General features: G+C 41.2%; 1 protein-coding gene across 3 annotated transcripts in view; it reads right to left on the minus strand.

The window, feature by feature from the left end:
* Positions 1–275: 275 nt before the first annotated feature.
* LOC139557666 (6-phosphofructo-2-kinase/fructose-2,6-bisphosphatase-like) overlaps positions 276–20916 on the minus strand; it is a 37457-nt gene continuing 16816 nt past the window's right edge. For all 3 annotated transcript variants that reach the window (XM_071372751.1, XM_071372752.1, XM_071372750.1), the window contains exons 5-14: positions 19885–19959; positions 19650–19706; positions 19423–19544; positions 18924–19131; positions 4473–4619; positions 4054–4158; positions 1316–1445; positions 1097–1159; positions 944–1008; positions 276–839 (exon numbers count right to left, since the gene is read on the minus strand). In XM_071372751.1, the coding sequence (XP_071228852.1) occupies positions 780–839; positions 944–1008; positions 1097–1159; positions 1316–1445; positions 4054–4158; positions 4473–4619; positions 18924–19131; positions 19423–19544; positions 19650–19706; positions 19885–19959 (1032 nt within the window). In that variant the 3' untranslated portion in view covers positions 276–779. The remainder of the gene's footprint in view (positions 840–943; positions 1009–1096; positions 1160–1315; positions 1446–4053; positions 4159–4472; positions 4620–18923; positions 19132–19422; positions 19545–19649; positions 19707–19884; positions 19960–20916) is intronic.

Below are 20916 nucleotides of genomic sequence, written 5' to 3' on the forward strand. Positions count from 1 at the left end.
AAAACAGGTCAGGAACGTGACACCTTTAGCAAAGCTTTTTCACATCCAACAGGTCCTGTGTGGCTCGGTTGGTAGATCATGGTGCTTGCAATGCCAGGGTTGTGGGTTCAATGCCCATGTGGGACCAGTATGGGAAAAAAAATCTAAAATGTACTCACTCACTACTATAAGACCAGAGAGTCTGCTAAAATGAAAACACTTTGTTTGTTTGGGAACTGTTCATGATGTTGACACTTAGTCAGACATGTATCATCAAGAAACACAGAATGACTACAAACAGAAGATGTGTTTATTAATCTACCAGTTCACTAGAATGGAGGACATTTTACTTTCGTCATCCTGTAGCCTAATGTCAGAATTGTTTGGCCACTTTCACACTCTAGTGACAATACCATGCCAAACCACCTCTGACACAGCCTGTCCGACTGCACTTCACCATGAGACTCCAGGGTCAGACAGAGCAGACTGATGCACATTTATTGGATGTTATAGGTCAGTCAACAACACTCATACAGTACTGGGCTTTAGCCGTCCCATGTTGGAGGCAGAAAGTCCATTTCCCCCTCACTGTTTCCGTAGGCAGTGGGGTTTGTCATTTTTGATCTTCTATTCATCTAGTCTTCTTCCCTATCTTTTTCCCTTTTGACATTTGCTGATTTTGACAAGTTCAATTGGGAAAAGGTACAAAGACATAATTGATCGAGCAATAAAGTTAAAACTTGAAAATATAATATTGCTGGTTCAGTACGGTCCTAGAGTCCATATCCTCTAAATCATATTCAAAAGTGGTCAGGAATAGTCTTCAGCGCCTCTTCTGGGTTTCTGGTTACGTCCACATTCTACAACAACAACACAAATGGAGTCACACCGTTAGATTTGTGTAATCTCTTATGACATTTTCCTATTATGCTTAGAATAAATGGATATGTTTTGTAAAGCTTACCCCAGGTCTCTCTCTGTGCGTGTTGACTGCCTCAATGTTTAGGCAAATGTGCTCCACTCTACACCCTGTACCAGGAGAAAGAGATATGAGTGAAATTGTTGGATAAAATTACAGCATGTGAATTTGTTAAAGTCCAATTGGACAACAACTTACCATAGGCCACCGGTGTAAGTTTGAGCACAGTATGAAGAGGACATTTTAGGTATGGTAACTCATCTGTGGAAAAAAAAGTTGAACATGTCTTAGACCTAGTCTCTAGTCCAGTGCGCATGCGAGATTTGGTTCTGAGTGATGAGATAGTCTTAGACATGACCAACTTCATTACCACAAGACAATGCCAAATGAATCCATGTCTTTTGGACTTTAAAGTACCTGCGGTTTTGTCTAGTAAGTAGGCCAGCAGACAACGCATGACGGCTTGGTGACACACGACCAGCACATTCTCCTGTCTCTCCAGCTCCATGATCACTGGCTCCAGACGGTGGACCAGGTCTTCATACGACTGTGTTAGATAGAGGAAAATGAATCGCTCCAGGAAATGTACCTTTTTCATTCTATTGCACCAGGAAATGTACCTTCTTCATACTATTGCACCAACCTGAACCACACCATGCTGTCTATTTTCTTTCCTTACCAGCTCGGCTTGGTTCCAGCTGGAAACATTTTAATTCTTGAGCCGACAAGGTCAAAAATCTGTTGTATGTGCCCTTGAGCAAGGCACTTCACCCTAATCTGTTCCAGGGGCGCCGTACTACTATGGCTGACCCACACATTTCACTACACCTATCCGGTGTATGTGACAATAAAGAAGATCATACTTAATTATCTTTCCCAGTCACTCAAATCCACCTCTACTAGGGTAGCTAAGATGTACTAAGATGACTAGGTGTTGTACTAAGATGACTAGGTGTTGTACTAAGAGAACTAGGTGTTGTACTAAGATGACTAGGTGTTGTACTAAGAGGACTAGGTGCTGTACTAAGATGACTAGGTGTTGTACTAAGAGGACTAGGTGTTCTACTAAGAGGACTAGGTGTTCTACTAAGATGACTTGGTGTTGTACTAAGAGGACTAGGTGCTGTACTAAGATGACTAGGTGTTCTACTAAGAGGACTAGGTGTTGTACTAAGATGACTTGGTGTTCTACTAAGAGGACCAGGTTTTCTACTAAGATGACTAGGTGTTGTACTAAGATGACTAGGTGCTGTACTAAGATTACTAGGTGTTGTACTAAGAGGACTAGGTGTTCTACTAAGATGACTAGGTGTTGTACTAAGATGACTTGGTGTTCTACTAAGAGGACCAGGTTTTCTACTAAGATGACTAGGTGTTGTACTAAGATGACTAGGTGCTGTACTAAGATGACTAGGTGTTGTACTAAGAGGACTAGGTGTTCTACTAAGATGACTAGGTGTTGTACTAAGATGACTAGGTTTTGTACTAAGAGGACTAGGTGTTCTACTAAGATGACTAGGTTTTGTACTAAGAGGACTAGGTGTTCTACTAAGATGACTAGGTGTTCTACTAAGATGACTAGGTGTTCTACTAAGATGACTAGGTGTTGTACTAAGAGGACTAGGTGTTCTACTAAGATGACTAGGTGTTCTACTAAGATGACTAGGTGTTCTACTAAGATGACTAGGTTTTGTACTAAGATGACTAGGTGTTATACTAAGAGGACTAGGTGTTCTACTAAGAGGACTAGGTGTTCTACTAAGAGGACTATGTGTTCTACTAAGATGACTAGGTGTTCTACTAAGATGACTAGGTGTTGTACTAAGATGACTAGGTGTTCTACTAAGATGACTAGGTGTTCTACTAAGAGAACTAGGTGTTGTACTAAGATGACTAGGTATTGTACTAAGATGACTAGGTGCTGTACTAAGAGGACTATGTGTTCTACTAAGATGACTAGGTGTTCTACTAAGATGACTAGGTGTTGTACTAAGAGAACTAGGTGTTGTACTAAGATGACTAGGTGTTCTTCTAAGAGAACTAGGTGTTGTACTAAGATGACTAGGTGTTGTACTAAGAGGACTAGGTGTTCTACTAAGATGACTAAGTGTTCTACTAAGAGGACTAGGTGTTCTACTAAAATGACTAGGTGTTGTACTAAGATGACTAGGTGTTGTACTAAGATGACTAGGTGTTCTACTAAGAGGACTAGGTGTTCTACTAAGATGACTAGGTGTTGTACTAAGATGACTAGGTGTTCTACTAAGATGACTAGGTGTTCTACTAAGAGGACTAGGTGTTCTACTAAGAGGACTATGTGTTCTACTAAGATGACTAGGTGTTCTACTAAGATGACTAGGTGTTGTACTAAGATGACTAGGTGTTGTACTAAGATGACTAGGTGTTCTTCTAAGAGGACTAGGTGTTCTACTAAGATGACTAGGTGTTTTACTAAGAGGACTAGGTGTTCTACTAAGAGGACTAGGTGTTCTACTAAGATGACTAGGTGTTCTACTAAGAGGACTAGGTGTTGTACTAAGATGACTAGGTGTTCTTCTAAGAGGACTAGGTGTTCTACTAAGATGACTAGGTGTTCTACTAAGAGGACTAGGTGTTCTACTAAAATGACTAGGTGTTGTACTAAGATGACTAGGTGTTGTACTAAGATGACTAGGTGTTCTACTAAGAGGACTAGGTGTTCTACTAAGAGGACTAGGTGTTCTACTAAGATGACTAGGTGTTGTACTAAGATGACTAGGTGTTGTACTAAGATGACTAGGTGTTGTACTAAGAGGACCAGGTGTTCTACTAAGATGACTAGGTGTTCTACTAAGATGACTAGGTGTTGTACTAAGATGACTAGGTGTTCTTCTAAGATGACTAGGTGTTCTACTAAGAGGACTAGGTGTTCTACTAAGAGGACTAGGTGTTCTACTAAGAGGACTAGGTGTTCTACTAAGATGACTAGGTGTTCTACTAAGAGGACTAGGTATTCTACTAAGATGACTAGGTGTTCTACTAAGATGACTAGGTGTTGTACTATGATCGCTAGGTGTTGTACTAAGATCTCCACAGTTTGTCTGAGTAATGTACAGTGTATGTATATTTTGTGTGTATTTCGTAAGCAGTGTGTGGTGAATTAAGACAGGTCCTACCTCACCCTTGGGGTAACGGTACCGGTACTTGTCCTGGTCTCTCAGTGCAAACTCTTCTGGGTGGTTCTCCTGGATATCTTCATATGTCAACTCCTCACACACACCCTGAGGAGGAAATGGCGGTGCAGGGAAGATGTCAATGAGTGGTACGGGCATGTACAGTGATGAGTAACCTATCCCGAGACCGAAAGATTTGCATTAGCTCTTCAGGGCAATGCATTGACTTTAGCTCAGTAGGCTACTTACCCCAGTTGGTCACGCATTCACTGCAAACTGTATACATGCTTTACACACTCACATAAAATGTATGCTTAAACTCAACAGTAAACAGTGGTTAAATGCATCTCATTTAAACTCAGTAGTAAATAGTGACTTACTGTATACATCTCGTTTAAACTCAGCAGTAAACAGTGACTTACTGCATCAATCTCATTGAGAGCCTTCCACTGTTCGTATGGAATCCCCAGATGCTCTGCAGTCTGGATGGTCCTCTTCATATGGCTGGTCCACACCTTCAGATCCTTTATATGCTGGCCCTTGATGAAGCCCCCCAGAGCAGTGGCATACTACAGGGACAGACCATGTTCACAGGGAGTGGGTGGGGGTGATTTTTTACTCAATAATTTACTATAGAAGAATGCTTTATTGTCCACTTTCTTTGCGGAGAATGACATTTTATATTTCTGCTTTCAACCCAACCCCCGAGACACATATACTTTATGCTTTATGTTTTTTTCTTTTCTACATATTGGAGGGCCCAATACATTACGTCATTGGGTCGGACAATAGCATTATATCTGGTTTAAAACAATTATGTTTTCATTTTTTCCCTCGCTCTACTTTTTTCATTCAACTTTTCCCCCCCGGACGCTTTATCTGGACATGGTTCTACAGGACCTCCACCAGCCGAAGCTAAGTAGTAACATTAACATTATGCCTTCTAATTGCAGTCACTGTACTCATAATATACAGGAGAACGATCGCCTTATAGCGAGGATAGCCGTGCTGCAAGACCAGCTTCAGATGCAATCGTTAGGCAAGGGTCATTTAAGAGTAGGAATAAGTACAGATAGTAGTATAAATCCCCTCGCACAGTCCCCACAGCCGGACAATTTTCTCATGGATTCTGGAAGGAAATGCTGTAGGAATGCTCAACCGGTGTCGCTCATTCAGCCGACAGAAACTTTCAACCGGCTCTCCCCATTAAGCAACGAGTCGGAGTCAGAGGCCGATCCTTCTCTGGTCTCTCCTCCACCAGTTACGGAGTCTGAGACGCCGAATCCTCCCACCATTAGCTCTGACAAATTGAAAACCCTAGTCATTGTCGACTCCATTACCCGCAGTATTAGACTTAAAAATAATCCTCCAGCGATCATACACTGTTTACCAGGGGGCAGGGCTACCGATGTTAAGGCTAATCTGAAGATGGTGCTGGCTAAGGCTAAGACTGGCGAGTGTAGAGAGTATAGGGATATGGTTATCCATGTCTGCACCAACGATGTAAGGATGAAACAGTCAGAGGTCACCAAGTGCAACATAGCTTCAGCGTGTAAATCAGCTAGAAAGATGTGTCGGCATCGAGTAATTGTCTCTCGCCCCCCTCCCAGTTAGGGGGAGTGATGAGCTCTACAGCAGAGTCTCACAAATCAATCGCTGGTTGAAAACTGTTTCCTGCCCCTCCCAAAAGATAGAATTGTAGATAATTGGCCCTCTTTCTGGGACTCACCCACAAACAGGACCAAGCCTGGCTTGCTGAGGAGTGACGGACTCCATCCTAGCTGGAGGGGTGCTGTCATCTCATCTATGAACATAGACAGGGCTCTAACTCCTCTCGCTCCACAATGAGACAAGGTGCAGGCCAGGCAGCAGGCTGTTAGCCAGCCTGCCAGCTTGGAGTCTGCTACTAGCACAGTCAGTGTAGTCAGTTCAGCTATGCCCATTGAGACCGTGTCTGTGCCTCGATCTAGTTTGGGCAAAACTAAACATGGCGGTGTTTGCCTTAGCAATCTCACTGGAATAGAGACGTCCTCCATTCCTGTCATTATTGAAAGAGATTGTGATATTTCACATCTCAAATAGGGCTACTTAATGTTAGATCCCTCACTTCCAAGGCAGTTATAGTCAATGAACTAATCACTGATTATAATCTTGATGTGATTGGCCTGACTGAAACATGGCTGACGCCTGATGAATTTACTGTGTTAAATGAGGCCTCTCCTGGTTACACTAGTGAGTATATCCCTTGCGCATCTCGCAAAGGCGGAGGTGTTGCTAACATTTATGATAGCAAATTTAAATTTACAAAAAAGAAAATGACTGCGTTTTTGTCTTTTGAGCTTCTAGTCAAGAAATCTATGCAGCCTACTCAATAACTTTTTATAGCTACTGTTTACAGTCTTCCTGGCCCTTATACAGCGTTCCTCACTGAGTTCCCTGAATTCCTATCGGACCGTGTAGTCATGGCAAATAATATTCCAATTTTTGGTGACTTTAATATTCACATGGAAAAGTCCACAGACCCACTCCAAAAGGCTTGCGGAGCCATCATTGACTCAGTGGGTTTTGTCCAACATGTCTCCAACCAAGGATCCTCAAAAGCCGTGCTATAAATTCTCGGACAACACAAAGATTCCTAGATGCCCTTCCAGACTCCCTCCACCTACCCAAGGACATCAGAGTACAAAATAATTGGTTAACCACCTAACGGAGGAACTAAATTTAACATTGCGTAAAAGCCAAGATGCAGTCACACCCCTAAAAACATTTGTCATAAGAAACTAGTTCCCTGGAATACAGAAAATACCCGAGCCCTGAAGCAAGCTTCCAGAAAATTGGAATGGAAATGGCGCTACACTAAACTGGAAGTCTTCCGACTTGCTTGGAAAGACAGCACCATGCAGTATCGAAGAGCCCTCACTGCTGCTCGATCGTCCTATTTTTTCAACTTAATTGAGGAGAATAAGAACAATCCAAAATGTATTTTTTATACTGTCGTAAAACTAACTAAAAAGCAGCATTCCCCAAGAGAGGTTGCCAGGTCGCAATTGTAAATGAGAACTTGTTCTCAACTTGCCTACCTGATTAAATAAAGGTGAAATAAAAAAAATTAAAAAGAGAGGATGGCTTTCACTTCAGAAGTGATGAATTCATGAACTTCTTTTACAAAAAGATCATGATCATTAAAAAGCAAATTAAGGACTCCTCTTTGAATCTGCATATTTCTCCAAAGCTCAGTTGTCCTGAGTCTGCACAACACTGCCAGGACCTAGGATCAAGGGAGACACTCAAGTTTTTTAATCCTATATCTCTTGACACATTCATGAAAATTGTAATGGCCTCTAAACCTTCAAGCTGCATACTGGACCTTATTCCAACCAAACTACTGAAAGAGCTGCTTCCTGTGCTTGGCCCTCCTATGTTGAACATAATAAACGGCTCCCTATCTCCCAAATGTGTACCAAACTCACTAAAAGTGGCAGTAATAACGCCTCTCTTGAAAAAGCCAAACCTTGACCTAGAAAATATTGAAAAACTATTGGCCGATATCGAATCTCACATTCCTCTCAATTTTTTTAGAAAAAGCTGTTGCACAGCAACTCACTGCCTTCCTGAAGACAAACAATGTTACGAAACACTTCAATCTGGCTTTAGACCCCATCATAGCACTGAGACTGCACTCATGGAGATGGTAAATTACCTTTTAATGGCGTCAGACCAAGGCTCTGCATCTGTCCTCGTGCTCCTAGACCTTATTATTCTCATGAAACCATTGAAATACCACGGCAGTAATGATTTTAAATATAAAACATGTAATTTAGTAATATACCAAAATATTATAATAAAGAAAGTGTTCTCTTGCACAAACAGTAATTTCAACGTAGGAATTAATTATTTTTGTATTTTATTGCATTTTCTGCTGAAATACTCATTACCGCAACGCGTCCAGCGTCCAGAATGTATGTCATGTTTTAATTTGAACAGAGTAAAATGAAAATATTCTGAAAAAAATAAATGGATGTTCTACCAGATGTTTTCAAATGACATAAAAAATATTAACTGAATATTCATGTATAATAATAATAGGACTGATTTTCTCATCCTCCGCAACATTTTTGAAGGACTGTTTACACACACAGAGAATTTTAAACAAAGTTTGACTTTGAATGAAGCAACACATCTGCCAGTACCTTTAATATGGCTACGAGGTAAGAAGATCTCTTTATATTTCTCCAGTTAAAAGTTAAACATTCTCTTGTCAGACTGCGTACAAGACAGAATTGATTATCATTACTGATACAAGTAGGTTTCCACATTTAGAAAAACGTTAGATTTCAAATTTTCGATTAAAATATACTTCATTAATGTCTAATTATGTACATTGAGTACAAATTTGCTTAGTCATCATGTCTTCTCCATTGTTAGCAAAATATGCCAAGGTTCCTCATCCTCCTCAACACCATTCTCACTTACCGCTGCAGTTTAAGGCCAGTTGCGGTAGAGAGAACTTCTGTTTCGGTAATGAGAATTTAATCATACTGTCACGCCCTGACCATAGAGAGCCTTTTTACGTCTCTATTTGGTTTGGTCAGGGTGTGATTTGGGGTGGGCATTCTGTGTTGTGTTTATTTCTATGTTTTGGCCGGGTATGGTTCTCAATCAGGGACAGCTGTCTATTGTTGTCTCTGATTGGGAACCATACTTAGGTAGCCCTTTTTTCCTCCTTTCAGTGTGGGTAGTTGACTTTTGTTAGTGGCACTATAGCCCTTAAGCTTCACGGTCGTTTTGTATTGTTTATTGTTTTTTGTTGGCGACATTTCTTCAAAGAAAGGAGAATGTATGCTCACCACGCTGCACCTTGGTCCACTTCCTTTGACGGCCGTGACACATACAGACTATATTTTTAAATATATATAATTAACTATTAATTTAAATATTATTTACTGACTGTTGATATTTTGCCTTATGTCCTGTTTAATTGCAGACAGTCAGCAAGGGACAAAATTACATCTTTAGCGAAGGCTAGGCTGACAAAATTCAGAGAAAAAGTTTACACCAACCCAGAACTGCTGGAAGAGTACAGAAGGAAGGAGAGAGAGGTTAGGGGTTGGAGAGGTTACAGCAAGAGTAATTAGCATATATATATAGTCTATAGGAAGCCTATGCCCTTGTACAGTCTCTATAGGAAGTCAATACCCTACAGTGTTAGGAAGTCTACACATGCGCAAGCACACGTCCACCACACACACACACAGACACACACACACACACACATATCCAGTAAGCCATTTAGTTTGTACTATAGAATGTCCACACAAAGTCTGTAAGCGATTCAGTTCCTACTATAGGATGTGTACACACAGACAGTCTGTAAGCCATTCAGTCCCTACTGTAGGATGCACACACACACACACACACACACACACACACACACACACACACACACACACACACACACACACACACACACACACACACACACACACACACACACACACACACACACACACACACACACACACACACACACACACACACACACACTGCAAGCCATTCAGTCTCTACTATAGGATGACGTGTCCATAACAGTAAAATTTTTCCCATGTTTTGAGACATGCTCATTTCATTTCATCTTCCTTTCCAGTTCCAGATATCAAAATCAAAATCAAAATTGTAAAATCAAGAAAACTCAAGATCTGACAAAGAAGCAACATGAAAAGAAGAAAAGAGTGGCGGGAAAACTCAAAAAGGTATTACAGACGAAAGAAACAGCTAAAAGCTGTATTGGACATAACACCATCAAGCCAGGAAGATGATACACTTCAACATGTTCAAAAAGCAAAATTAAGAAGTTATTCAAAATCTTCAAGAAGACACATCCTCCTCAAGAGAACAGCCATTCTCACCTCAGCAGGTAAATGTCCCTGCCATCAACTCAACTCCTAAAAGAAGAGAGACATCTCTACAGACACCAGGACCAATGAAGACATCTACCCCAAAGGAATCACCCAAAAAGAGGAACAGAAGAAAAAAAACACTATTAAAATTGAGGTCGAAGTTGCGTTACACAGCAGAGAAGCTGCTGGAGAGGACCAAAGGATGGGCAACCTAAAGAAAAGACTGAAAAGACTTGAGATGAGGGCCAAGAGGAAGCAGGTAATTGTCAACATGGAAGGCAGATAGGTCCAGAAGAAATCTACAAAGAGAGGTCATCAGAGAACATTACCCAATAACAGCCAGAGAAGACTAATGCGCAAACTTGTTAGCCGCTTCCTTCATCAAGATTAAGTCTCCATTGTAATAAATGGGAAATCTCGAGAAATTCGGAAAAAGGTCCAGATATTCCGTAAGAGAGCCTTAACGGTCACTATCTTCATTGAAGATTTGTCTGATGAGGCACAACCTCTCCAAGCCTTAATTATTTAAACTTAAGCCATTTTGGATTTGCCAGCGAAGAGTCACAGACAGAGAACATGTGCTTGCAAAACGCATGAAAACTTTGGCTTAAAGATAAAGAAGCTGCACCAGCTTGGGGTCATAGAAACATAGACACTATACAGGCCAGTGTGTGTATTGACGATGATGTATTGTTCTAATGTTTTTGTATGTGTTGTTTTTATGTATTCTCTGTTTTTAGCCTACAGTGGCTTGCGAAAGTATTCAACCCCTTGGCATTTTTCCTATTTTGTTGCCTTACAACCTGGAATTAAAATAGATTTTGGGGGGGTTTGTATCATTTGATTTACATAACATGCCTACCACTTTGAAGATGCTAAATATTTTTTATTGTGAAACAAACAGAAAACTTGAGCGTGCATAACTATCCACTCCCCCAAAGTCAATACTTTGTAGAGCCACCTTCTGCAGCAATTACAGCTGCAAGTCTCTTGGGGTATGTCTCTATAAGCTTGGCACATCTAGCCACTGGGATTTTTGCCCATTCTTCAAGGCAAAACTTCTCCAGCTCCTTCAAGTTGGATGGGTTCTGCTGGTGTACAGCAATCTTTAAGTCATACCACAGATTCTCAATTGGATTGAGGTCTGAGCTGTCACTAGGCCATTCCAAGACATTTAAATATTTCCCCTTAAACCACTCAAGTGTTGCTTTAGCAGTATGCTTAGGGTCATTGTCCTGCTGGAAGGTGAACCTCCGTCCCAGTCTCAAATCTCTTGAAGACTGAAACAGGTTTCCCTCAAGAATTTCCCTGTATTTAGGGCCATCCATCATTCCTTAAATTCTGACCAGTTTCCCAGTCCCTGTCGATGAAAAACATACCCACAGCATGATGCTGCCACCACCATGCTTCACTGTGGGGATGTTGTTCTCGGGGTGATGAGAGGTGTTAGGTTTGCGCCAGACATAGCGTTTTCCTTGATGGCCAAAAAGCAAAATTTTTGTCTCATCTAACCAAAGTACCTTCTTCCATATGTTTGGGGAGTCTCCCACATGCCTTTTGGCGAACACCAAATGTGCAAGCAATTACTTTATTCTGGCCACTCTTCCAGTAAAGCCCAGCTCTGTGGAGTGTACGGCTTAAAGTGGTCCTATGGACAGATACTCCAATCTCCGCTGTGGAGCTTTGCAGCTCTTCATGGTTATCTCTGGTCTTTTTGTTGCCTCTCTGATTAATGCCCTCCTTGCCTGGTCCGTGAGTTTTGGTGGGCGGCCCTCTCTTGGCAGGTTTGTTGTGGTGCCATATTCTTTCCATTTTTTAATAATGGATTTAATGGTGCTCCATGGGATGTTCAAAGTTTCGTATATTTTTTTATAACCCAGCCCTGGTCTGTAATCTCCACAACTTTGTCCCTGACCTGTTTGGAGAGCTCCTTGGTCTTCATAGTGCCGCTTGCTTGGCGGTGCCCCTTGCTTAGTGGTGTTGCAGACTCTGGGGCCTTTCAGAACAGGTGTATATATACTGAGATCATGTGACATATCATGTGACACTTAGATTGCACACAGGTGGACTTTATTTAACTAATTATGTGACTTATGAAGGTAATTGGTTGCACCAGATCTTATTTAGGGGCATCATAGCAAAAGGGGTGAATATATATGCACGCACCACTTTTTCATTTCACTTCACCAATTTGGACTATTTTGTCCATTCCATTACATGAAATCCAAATAGAAATCAATTTAACTTCTACTTGCTACCAAACCCGGATCCGGGAGCACCCCCCACAGTAAAAAAGCTGACTAGCATAGCCTAGCATAGCGTCACAAGTAAATACAAGCATCTAAATATCATTAAATCACAAGTCCAAGACACCAGATGAAAGATACAGATCTTGTGAATCCAGCCATCATTTCTGATTTTTAAAATGTTTTACAGGGAAGACACAATATGTAAATCTATTAGCTAACCACGTTAGCAAAAGACACAACTTTTTTTACTCCACCATTTTTTTCCTGCATCAGTAGCTATCACTAATTCGACTAAATAAAGATATATATAGCCACTAACCAAGAAACAACTTCATAAGATGACAGTCTGATAACATATTTATGGTATAGGATATGTTTTTTTAGAAAAATGTGCATTTTTCAGGTATAAATCACAGTTGTACATTGCAGCTGCAATCTGAAATAGCGTTGGAAGCAGCCGGAATAATTACAGAGACCGACGTCAATTACCAAAATACTCATCCTAAAACATTTCTGAAAAATACACAGCCTACAGCAATCGAAAGACACAGATCTTGTGAATCCAGACAATATTTCAGATTTTCTAAGTGTTTTACAGCGAAAACACAATATATCGTTATATTAGCATACCACATGAGCTAACATCACACCAGCATTAAATCAAGGCAAAGGGGGCGATAACGTTATCGCCACCAAAATATATTAATTTTTTCACTAACCTTCTCAGAATTCTTCAGATGACAGTCCTGTAACATCATATTACACAATGCATATAGAGTTTGTTCGAAAATGTGCATATTTAGCATCACAAATCTTGGTTATGCAATGTAATCTGTCAAAACATGGCATTCATTCGGGCCGGCGCCATCTTGGAAAGGCACCTATGATTACGATTATTTATCGATTAGATTGACTAAAAAAATACAGGTTGGACAGCTAATGAAAGATGCATTGGTTATTAATGCAACCGCTGATTTAGATTTTTAAAATTAACGTTACAAGACATACATTGTGAGTTACAGCCAGACTAGTGCCGCAAAAAATGGCGGACAACTGCGTTTACATTTTTCCACATAAATACGGAATAAAATCATAAATAACTCTTACTTTTGGACGAGCTTCCATCAGTATCTTGGGCAATGTGTCCTTTGTCCAAAAGTATCGTTGCTTTGTTGTAAAACGACCTCCTCAACTTCAGAACTAGCAGCTAACGATAGCTACACGGCACACACATGCCCAAATCGTCAAACGCAATACTAAGGAAATTCAGAAAAATAGCAATATACTCGCATAAACTGATATAAATCGGTTTCAAATAACTTCGTTATGATGTTTCTAACACCTATATCGAATTAAACGGATAGATCGGTGATCAATAACGAGAGCTTTTGAGCATGCGATTCTGATGTCCTCCCTTGCGTCCTGGCGAGCGTCAAAAAGATGGGTCATCTCACTCCATTCCCTTTTATAAACTCTGAGAACCACCTAGAGACACCATTCCACTTCTCATTGGTTACTGACATCCAGGGGAAGGCGGGTGCAGTTCATTTCGATCCATAGGGCATACACAGAGCTTAAAACTGATCCGAGATCAGAGACTATTTTTCAGAGCTTCGCATGTCCTGTCATGAGTTTCGCTGTAGAAAGAGTTCTGGTTCACCCACAGACATAATTCAAACGGTTTTAGAAACTAGAGATTGTTTTCTATCCAATAGTAATAATAATATGCATATTGTACGAGCAAGAATTGAGTATGAGGCAGTTTAATTTGGAGACGATATTTTCCAAAGTGGAAACAGCACCCCCTGTATTGACTTATGAAGGTAATTGGTTGCACCAGATCTTATTTAGGGGCATCATAGCAAAAGGGGTGAATATATATGCACGCACCACTTTTTCATTTCACTTCACCAATTTGGACTATTTTGTCCATTCCATTACATGAAATCCAAATAGAAATCAATTTAAACTACAGGTCGTAATGCAACAAAATAGGAAAAAGGGGTGAAAACTTTTGCAAGGCACTGTATGTGGGTTATGTACTTTTGAAGCACTGCAAAATGAAATTGATTGAACTTGAATCCCATCTGTAAATAGCCCACCCAACTACCCTCATCCCCATATTGTTATTTATTTTTGCTCTTTTGCACCCCAGTATCTCCACATCATCATCTGCACATCTATCACTCCAGTGTTAATGTTAAATTGTAATTATTATCAAAAATATCAAAAATATTAGGTTGTAGATTGCGGAAGGTGTTGCGGTAATGAGAGAAATCAGTCAAAATCAAATAAAAATGTTAATTAAAAAATCTATATTATTTCAGAGTTTCAAGTAACTGTGCAAGACTGTTAATAATCTTTTTTTTTAAATGTTTTAATGTATTAGCTTTTTCTTGATGTTTTCAGACCATTGCGGTGAAAATATGTTCATAAAGGTGTTAAATTGTCAGTAAAGGTTTTTAAATTAATGCTCACAAACACAAACACAGACCTTGTTATTTATGCCTAAAAAGGAATTTTTTTGATGCAAGTCTTTTTAAAGATTTCATGTTTGAAATCTTTGAAACCAAGATTTCGTGAGAATCACCCTAGTGCTGCTTTTGATACCATCGATCACCACATTCTTTGGGAGAGATTGGAAAACAAAATTGGTCTACACGAACAAGTTCTGGCCCGATTTCAGATCTTATCTGTCAGGAAAGATATCAGTTTGTCTCTGTGGATGGTTTGACAAATCAACAGTAAGTTTTGGTTTTCCTCAAGGTTCCGTTTTAGGACCTCTATTGTTTTCATTATATATTATTCGGAAACATAATGTTAACTTTCACTGCTATGCGGACGACACACAGCTGTACATTTCGATGAAACATGGTGAAGCCTCAAAATGTTCCTACCTGGAAACCTGTGTTTCAGACATAAGGAAGTGGATGGCGGCAAATGTATTACTTTTAAACTCAGACAAAACAGAGATGCTAGTTCTAGGTCCGAAGAAACAAAGAGATCTTCTGTTGGATCTGACAATTAATCTTGATGGTTGTACAGTCGTCACAAATAAAACTGTGAAGGACCTCGGCGTTACTCTGGACCCTGATCTCTCTTTTGACGAACATATCAAAACTATTTCAAAGACAGCTTTTTTTCCATCTTCGTAACATTGCAAAAATCAGAAAATTTCTGTCCAAAAATTATGCAGAAAAATTAATCCATGCTTTTGTCACTTCTAGATTAGACTATTGCAATGCTCTACTTTCCGTCTACCTGCATAAAGCACTAAATAAACTTCAGTTAGTGCTATTCACGGCTGCTAGAATCTTGACTGGAACCACATTTTTTTAATCATATTACTCCAGTGCTAGCCTCTCTACACTGGCTTTTTACTGCTAACCTACAAAACATTGCACGGGCTTGCTCCTACTGTACCTATCTCTCTGATTTGGTCCTGCCGTACATACAGTGGGGAGAACAAGTATTTGATACACTGCCGATTATGCAGGTTTTCCTACTTACAAAGCATGTAGAGGTTTGTAATTTTTATCATAGGTACACTTCAACTGTGAGAGACGGAATCTAAAACAAAAATCCAGAAAATCACATTGTATGATTTTTAAGTAATTAATTTGCATTTTATTGCATGACATAAGTATTTGATACATCAGAAAAGCAGAACTTAATATTTGGTACAGAAACCTTTGTTTGCAATTACAGAGATCATACGTTTCCTGTAGTTCTTGACCAGGTTTGCACACACTGCAGCAGGGATTTTGGCCCACTCCTCCATACAGAACTTCTCCAGATCCTTCAGGTTTCGGGGCTGTCGCTGGGCAATACGGACTTTCAGCTCCCTCCAAAGATTTTCTATTGGGTTCAGGTCTGGAGACTGGCTAGGCCACTCCAGGACCTTGAGATGCTTCTTACGGAGCCACTACTTAGTTGCCCTGGCTGTGTGTTTTGGGTCGTTGTCATGCTGGAAGACCCAGCCACGACCCATCTTCAATGCTCTTACTGAGGGAAGGAGGTTGTTGGCCAAGATCTCGCAATACATGGCCCCATCCATCCTCCCCTCAATACGGTGCAGTCGTCCTGTCCCCATTGCAGAAAGGCATCCCCAAAGAATGATGTTTCCACCTCCATGCTTCACGGTTGGGATGGTGTTCTTGGGGTTGTACTCATCCTTCTTCTTCCTCCAAACACGGCGAGTGGAGTTTAGACCAAAAAGCTCTATTTTTGTCTCATCAGACCACATGACCTTCTCCTATTCCTCCTCTGGATCATCCAGATGGTCATTGGCAAACTTCAGACGGGCCTGGACATGCGCTGGCTTGAGCAGGGGGACCTTGCGTGCGCTGCAGGATTTTAATCCATGATGGCGTAGTGTGTTACTAATGGTTTTCTTTGAGACTGTGGTCCCAGCTCTCTTCAGGTCATTGACCAGGTCCTGCCGTGTAGTTCTGGGCTGATCCCTCACATTCCTCATGATCATTGATGCCCCACGAGGTGAGATCTTGCATGGAGCCCCAGACCGAGGGTGATTGACCGTCATCTTGAACTTCTTCCATTTTCTAATAATTGCGCCAACAGTTGTTGCCTTCTTACCAAGCTGCTTGCCTATTGTCCTGTAGCCCATCCCAGCCTTGTGCAGGTCTACAATTTTATCCCTGATGTCCTTACACAGCTCTCTGGTCTTGGCCATGGAGAGGTTGGAGTATGTTTGATTGAGTGTGTGGACAGGTGTCTTTTATACAGGTAACGAGTTCAAACAGGTGCAGTTAATACAGGTAATGAGTGGAGAGCAGGAGGGCTTCTTAAAGAAAAACTAACAGGTCTGTGAGAGCCGGAATTCTTACTGGTTGGTAGGTGATCAAATACTTATGTCATGCAATAAAATGCTAATTAATTACTTAAAAATCATACAATGTGATTTTCTGGATTTTTGTTTTAGATTCCGTCTCTCACAGTTGAAGTGTACCTATGATAAAAATTACAGACCTCTACATGCTTTGTAAGTAGGAAAACCTGCAAAATCGGCAGTGTATCAAATACTTGTTCTCCCCACTGTACATGTACCTACACATACGCTACAGTCACAAGATGCAGGACTCCTTATTGTCCCTAGAATTTCTATGCGAACAGCTGGAGGCAGGGCTTTCTCCTAGAGAGCTCCGTTATTATGGAATGGTCTGCCTATCCATGTGAGAGACGTAGACTTGGTCTTTAAGTCTTTATTGAAGACTCATCTCTTCAGTAGGTTCTATGATAGAGCGTAGTCTGGCCCAGGGGTGTGAAGGTGAACGGAAAGGCACTGGAGCGACGAACCACCCTTCGGTCTCTGCCTGGCCGGTTCCTCTCTCTCCACCGAGATTCTCTTCCTCCAACCCTATTACACTGGCTTGCTGGTGCTCTTCCATCCCGTCCCTAGGAGGGGTGCGTTGCTTGAGTGGGTTGAGTCACTGACGTGATCTTCCTGTCTGGGTTGGCGCCCCCCTCAGGTTTGTGTCGTGGGGGAGATCTTCGTGGACTATACTCGGCCTTGTCTCAGTAAGTTGGTAGTTGAAGATATCCTTCTAGTGGTGTGGGGGCTGTGCTTTAGCAAAGTGGGTGGGGTTATATCCTGCCTGGTTGGCCCTGTCTGGGGGTATTGTCGGACAGGGCCACAGTTGTCTTGCAAACCCTCCTGTCTCAGCCTCCATTATTTATGCTGCAATAGTCTATGTGTTGGGGGGCTAGGGTCAGTCTGTTATATCTGGATTATCTCTCCTGTCTTATCCGGTGTCCTGTGTGAATTTCAGTATGCTCCCTCTAATTCTCTCTCTCTCTCTTTCTCTCTTTCTCTCTCTCTCTTCTCTTGGAGGACCTGAGCCATTGGACCATGCCTCAGAACTACCTGGCCTGATGACTCCTTGCTGTCCCCAGTTCACCTGGTGGTGCTGCTGCTCAACTGTTTCAACTGTTCTGCCTGTGACTATGGAACCCTGTGGCTATGGGGCGGCAGCGTAGCCTAGTGGTTAGAGCGTTGGACTAGTAACCGAAAGGTTGCAAGTTTGAATCCCTGAGCTGGCAAGGTACAAATCTGTGTTTCTGCCCTTGAACAAGGCAGGTAACCCACTGTTCCTAGGCTGTCATTGAAAATAAGAATTTGTTCTTAACTGACTTGCCTAGTTAAATAAAGGTAAAATAAAAATAATAACCCTTATGTGTTTGATGGACGTGCCACCTTGTCCCAGACCTACTGTTTCGACTCTCTCTCTCTACCGCACCTGCTGTCTCTAACTCAGAATGATCGGCTATGAAAAGCCAACTGACATTTACTCTTGAGGTCCTGACCTGTTGCACCCTCTACAACTACTGTAATTACTATTATTATTTGACCCTGCTGGTCATCTATAAATGTTTGAACATCTGTTATAATCTCCACTCGGCATAGCCAGAAGAGGACTGGCCACCCCTCAGAGCCTGGTTCCTCTCTAGGTTTCTTCCTAGGTTCCTGCCTTTCTAGAGAGTTTTTCCTAGCCACTGTGCTTCTGAATTTACATCTGCATTGCTTGCTGTTTGGGGTTTTAGGCTGGGTTTCTGTATAGCACTTTGTGACATCGGCTGATGTAAAAAAGGCTTTATAAATACATTTGATTGATTGATGTAATATTAGTCTCAGTGACAGGCAAAAAAAATGGAATGTTAGCTGATTAGATTCTGGGAGCCGAGATCCATGCCTGTGTGGCCTACTGACCTTGTGACCCCTGGGAGAGAGTCCTGAGTCTCCCCCAATGCGACCCAGCAGGTTCAGCTCGCTCTCCCCGTGGCGGCTCAGGAAGATAGAGCGCGGTGTGACGTGGATGTTCATGAGGTAGTACACGATCCGGCTCTGTATATGGTCTTGCACAAGGTTCACCAAGTACCTAGAGCCCACGTTGAAGATCTTGATGTAAGACAGATGCCTTTGTATAGGAAATATAGAGAGACACATAGGGAGACAATTATTATTCAAGACAGGTGCCGACACAATAACATGTAGGAGAAATACAGGAAGACAGAACGAGAGATGGATTTTGGATAACCAAGTATTTTTTTCAGTTTAGTTTTTACTATTTCTCTCATTCAGGGAGAGGAGCTGTTGGCATAAAGCCTGATCCCAGATTAGTTTTTTTGACAATGACTATAAAGGAGTTGGCAAGACAGCACAAACAGTTCTGGGACCAGGCTAGTTGGCACAGTCTGTTGAACTCTACCTGTCTTTCTCATCGTCCAAAGGCACATAGGTTTGCTTGTAGCACTCGATACGTTTCAGGAAGTCTGCCTGCGCCTCATCCTTGTCACAGTTCACATAGTCTGGGCTGCTCACTTTCACTTCCTGGGACAAAGGTCAGTGTCACAGTGTAGAGTTTAACATCTTGCAGAGTTTGGCATCTTAGAAACAGAGAGCCCTCCGGTAAGGTTTGAGAATAGACTTTCTCACCGTGATATTCTGTGCAATGATGTCTGGATCATCACAAATGGACTCCACAAAAAATACCTGTAAGGACAATTCAGTTGTGTTCATTATACCAAAGGGGTTTTGTCCAGTTTAAATTGAACTGTTATGCATATCACCATCTGAGTTTGTATTTAGCTGTTGCAGTGGTAGTAAAGTGTTTATTCATTATGTATAGTAGCAGCTACAGGACTGTCAGTTGGCCTGCCCTTGAACCTGCCTTGTAGCCTTTTTCCTTGGAAAAGCTCACAATGGATATCCTCCTCTCCCGTGTTGTGTTGGTGGCATCAAACACCTGGAGGGAAGAGGATAGAAATTTGAGAGAAAATATATTTTAATCGACTGTACAGATGTAGGATTTTAATTGTTTCACTATTTTGTTGCTGAGCATTTTCCTGTGTATTTGATATTTTAAAAAAAAGCTTATATAGTTTGTCATTTCCACCACGAAAAATGTATCAACCCCTACAAAAAGGTCCACTAATTATAACCCCACATAAAAATTCTAATTTCCTGTTGCTTCAGAATTATTTTCCTGCTGTAGCAAACTGGCTTAAATGAAGATCCTACATCTGTACATTCCAGTCAATGTAGCAGAACGTGGGCACTGTGGGCACAGTGCAATGTTCACTCAAAATTATTTTGGCGCTGAGCAAATTTCAGGTCTTCTGAGCGCAAACTTGAACTTTGTAAAAAAACTGTGTAACTTCCAGCAAAAGTTTACTGTGAACACTGAGCCTGTACCCATTTTAAGTTACAGTTTTAACAGGGGCCAAGTAGGCCACTGTGGCTATTTGATCATAATGTAGGCTGGGTGGTCAACCATCAAAAACAATGGAGAAAATGCATCCCATAACATTTTAACATGGAAATAGCTGTTCTATCACTCAGCCTACAGTAGCAGCCAATGTGTTGTGTTCAATGTAGGCCTACATTCCATGAGACTTTTGAAAAAAAATGCAGGGCTTGACATGAACCTGCTTATCCACTTGTCCATCAGACAAGGAGGTGACTGAACATTTTGTTGTGTTGTTTGATGTAAGAAACCACTTTACAAAGTAAAATACATTATTATTCCCATACCATTATTACAGAGAATCAGACAAATTATGCTACCTTCTGCCTATTGGCTACATAGCTTATTCAAACACTGCCCCTTTAAGACAAAAAAAGCTCTTTACCTGAATCGCTTTTCAAAGATGTAAGGAAATGTACATGTTTTGTGGTCTTGTAGGAAGCAATCACTCCCTAT

Source organism: Salvelinus alpinus, chromosome 28 (assembly GCF_045679555.1).
Source record: "Salvelinus alpinus chromosome 28, SLU_Salpinus.1, whole genome shotgun sequence".
Lineage (NCBI taxonomy): Eukaryota > Metazoa > Chordata > Actinopteri > Salmoniformes > Salmonidae > Salvelinus > Salvelinus alpinus.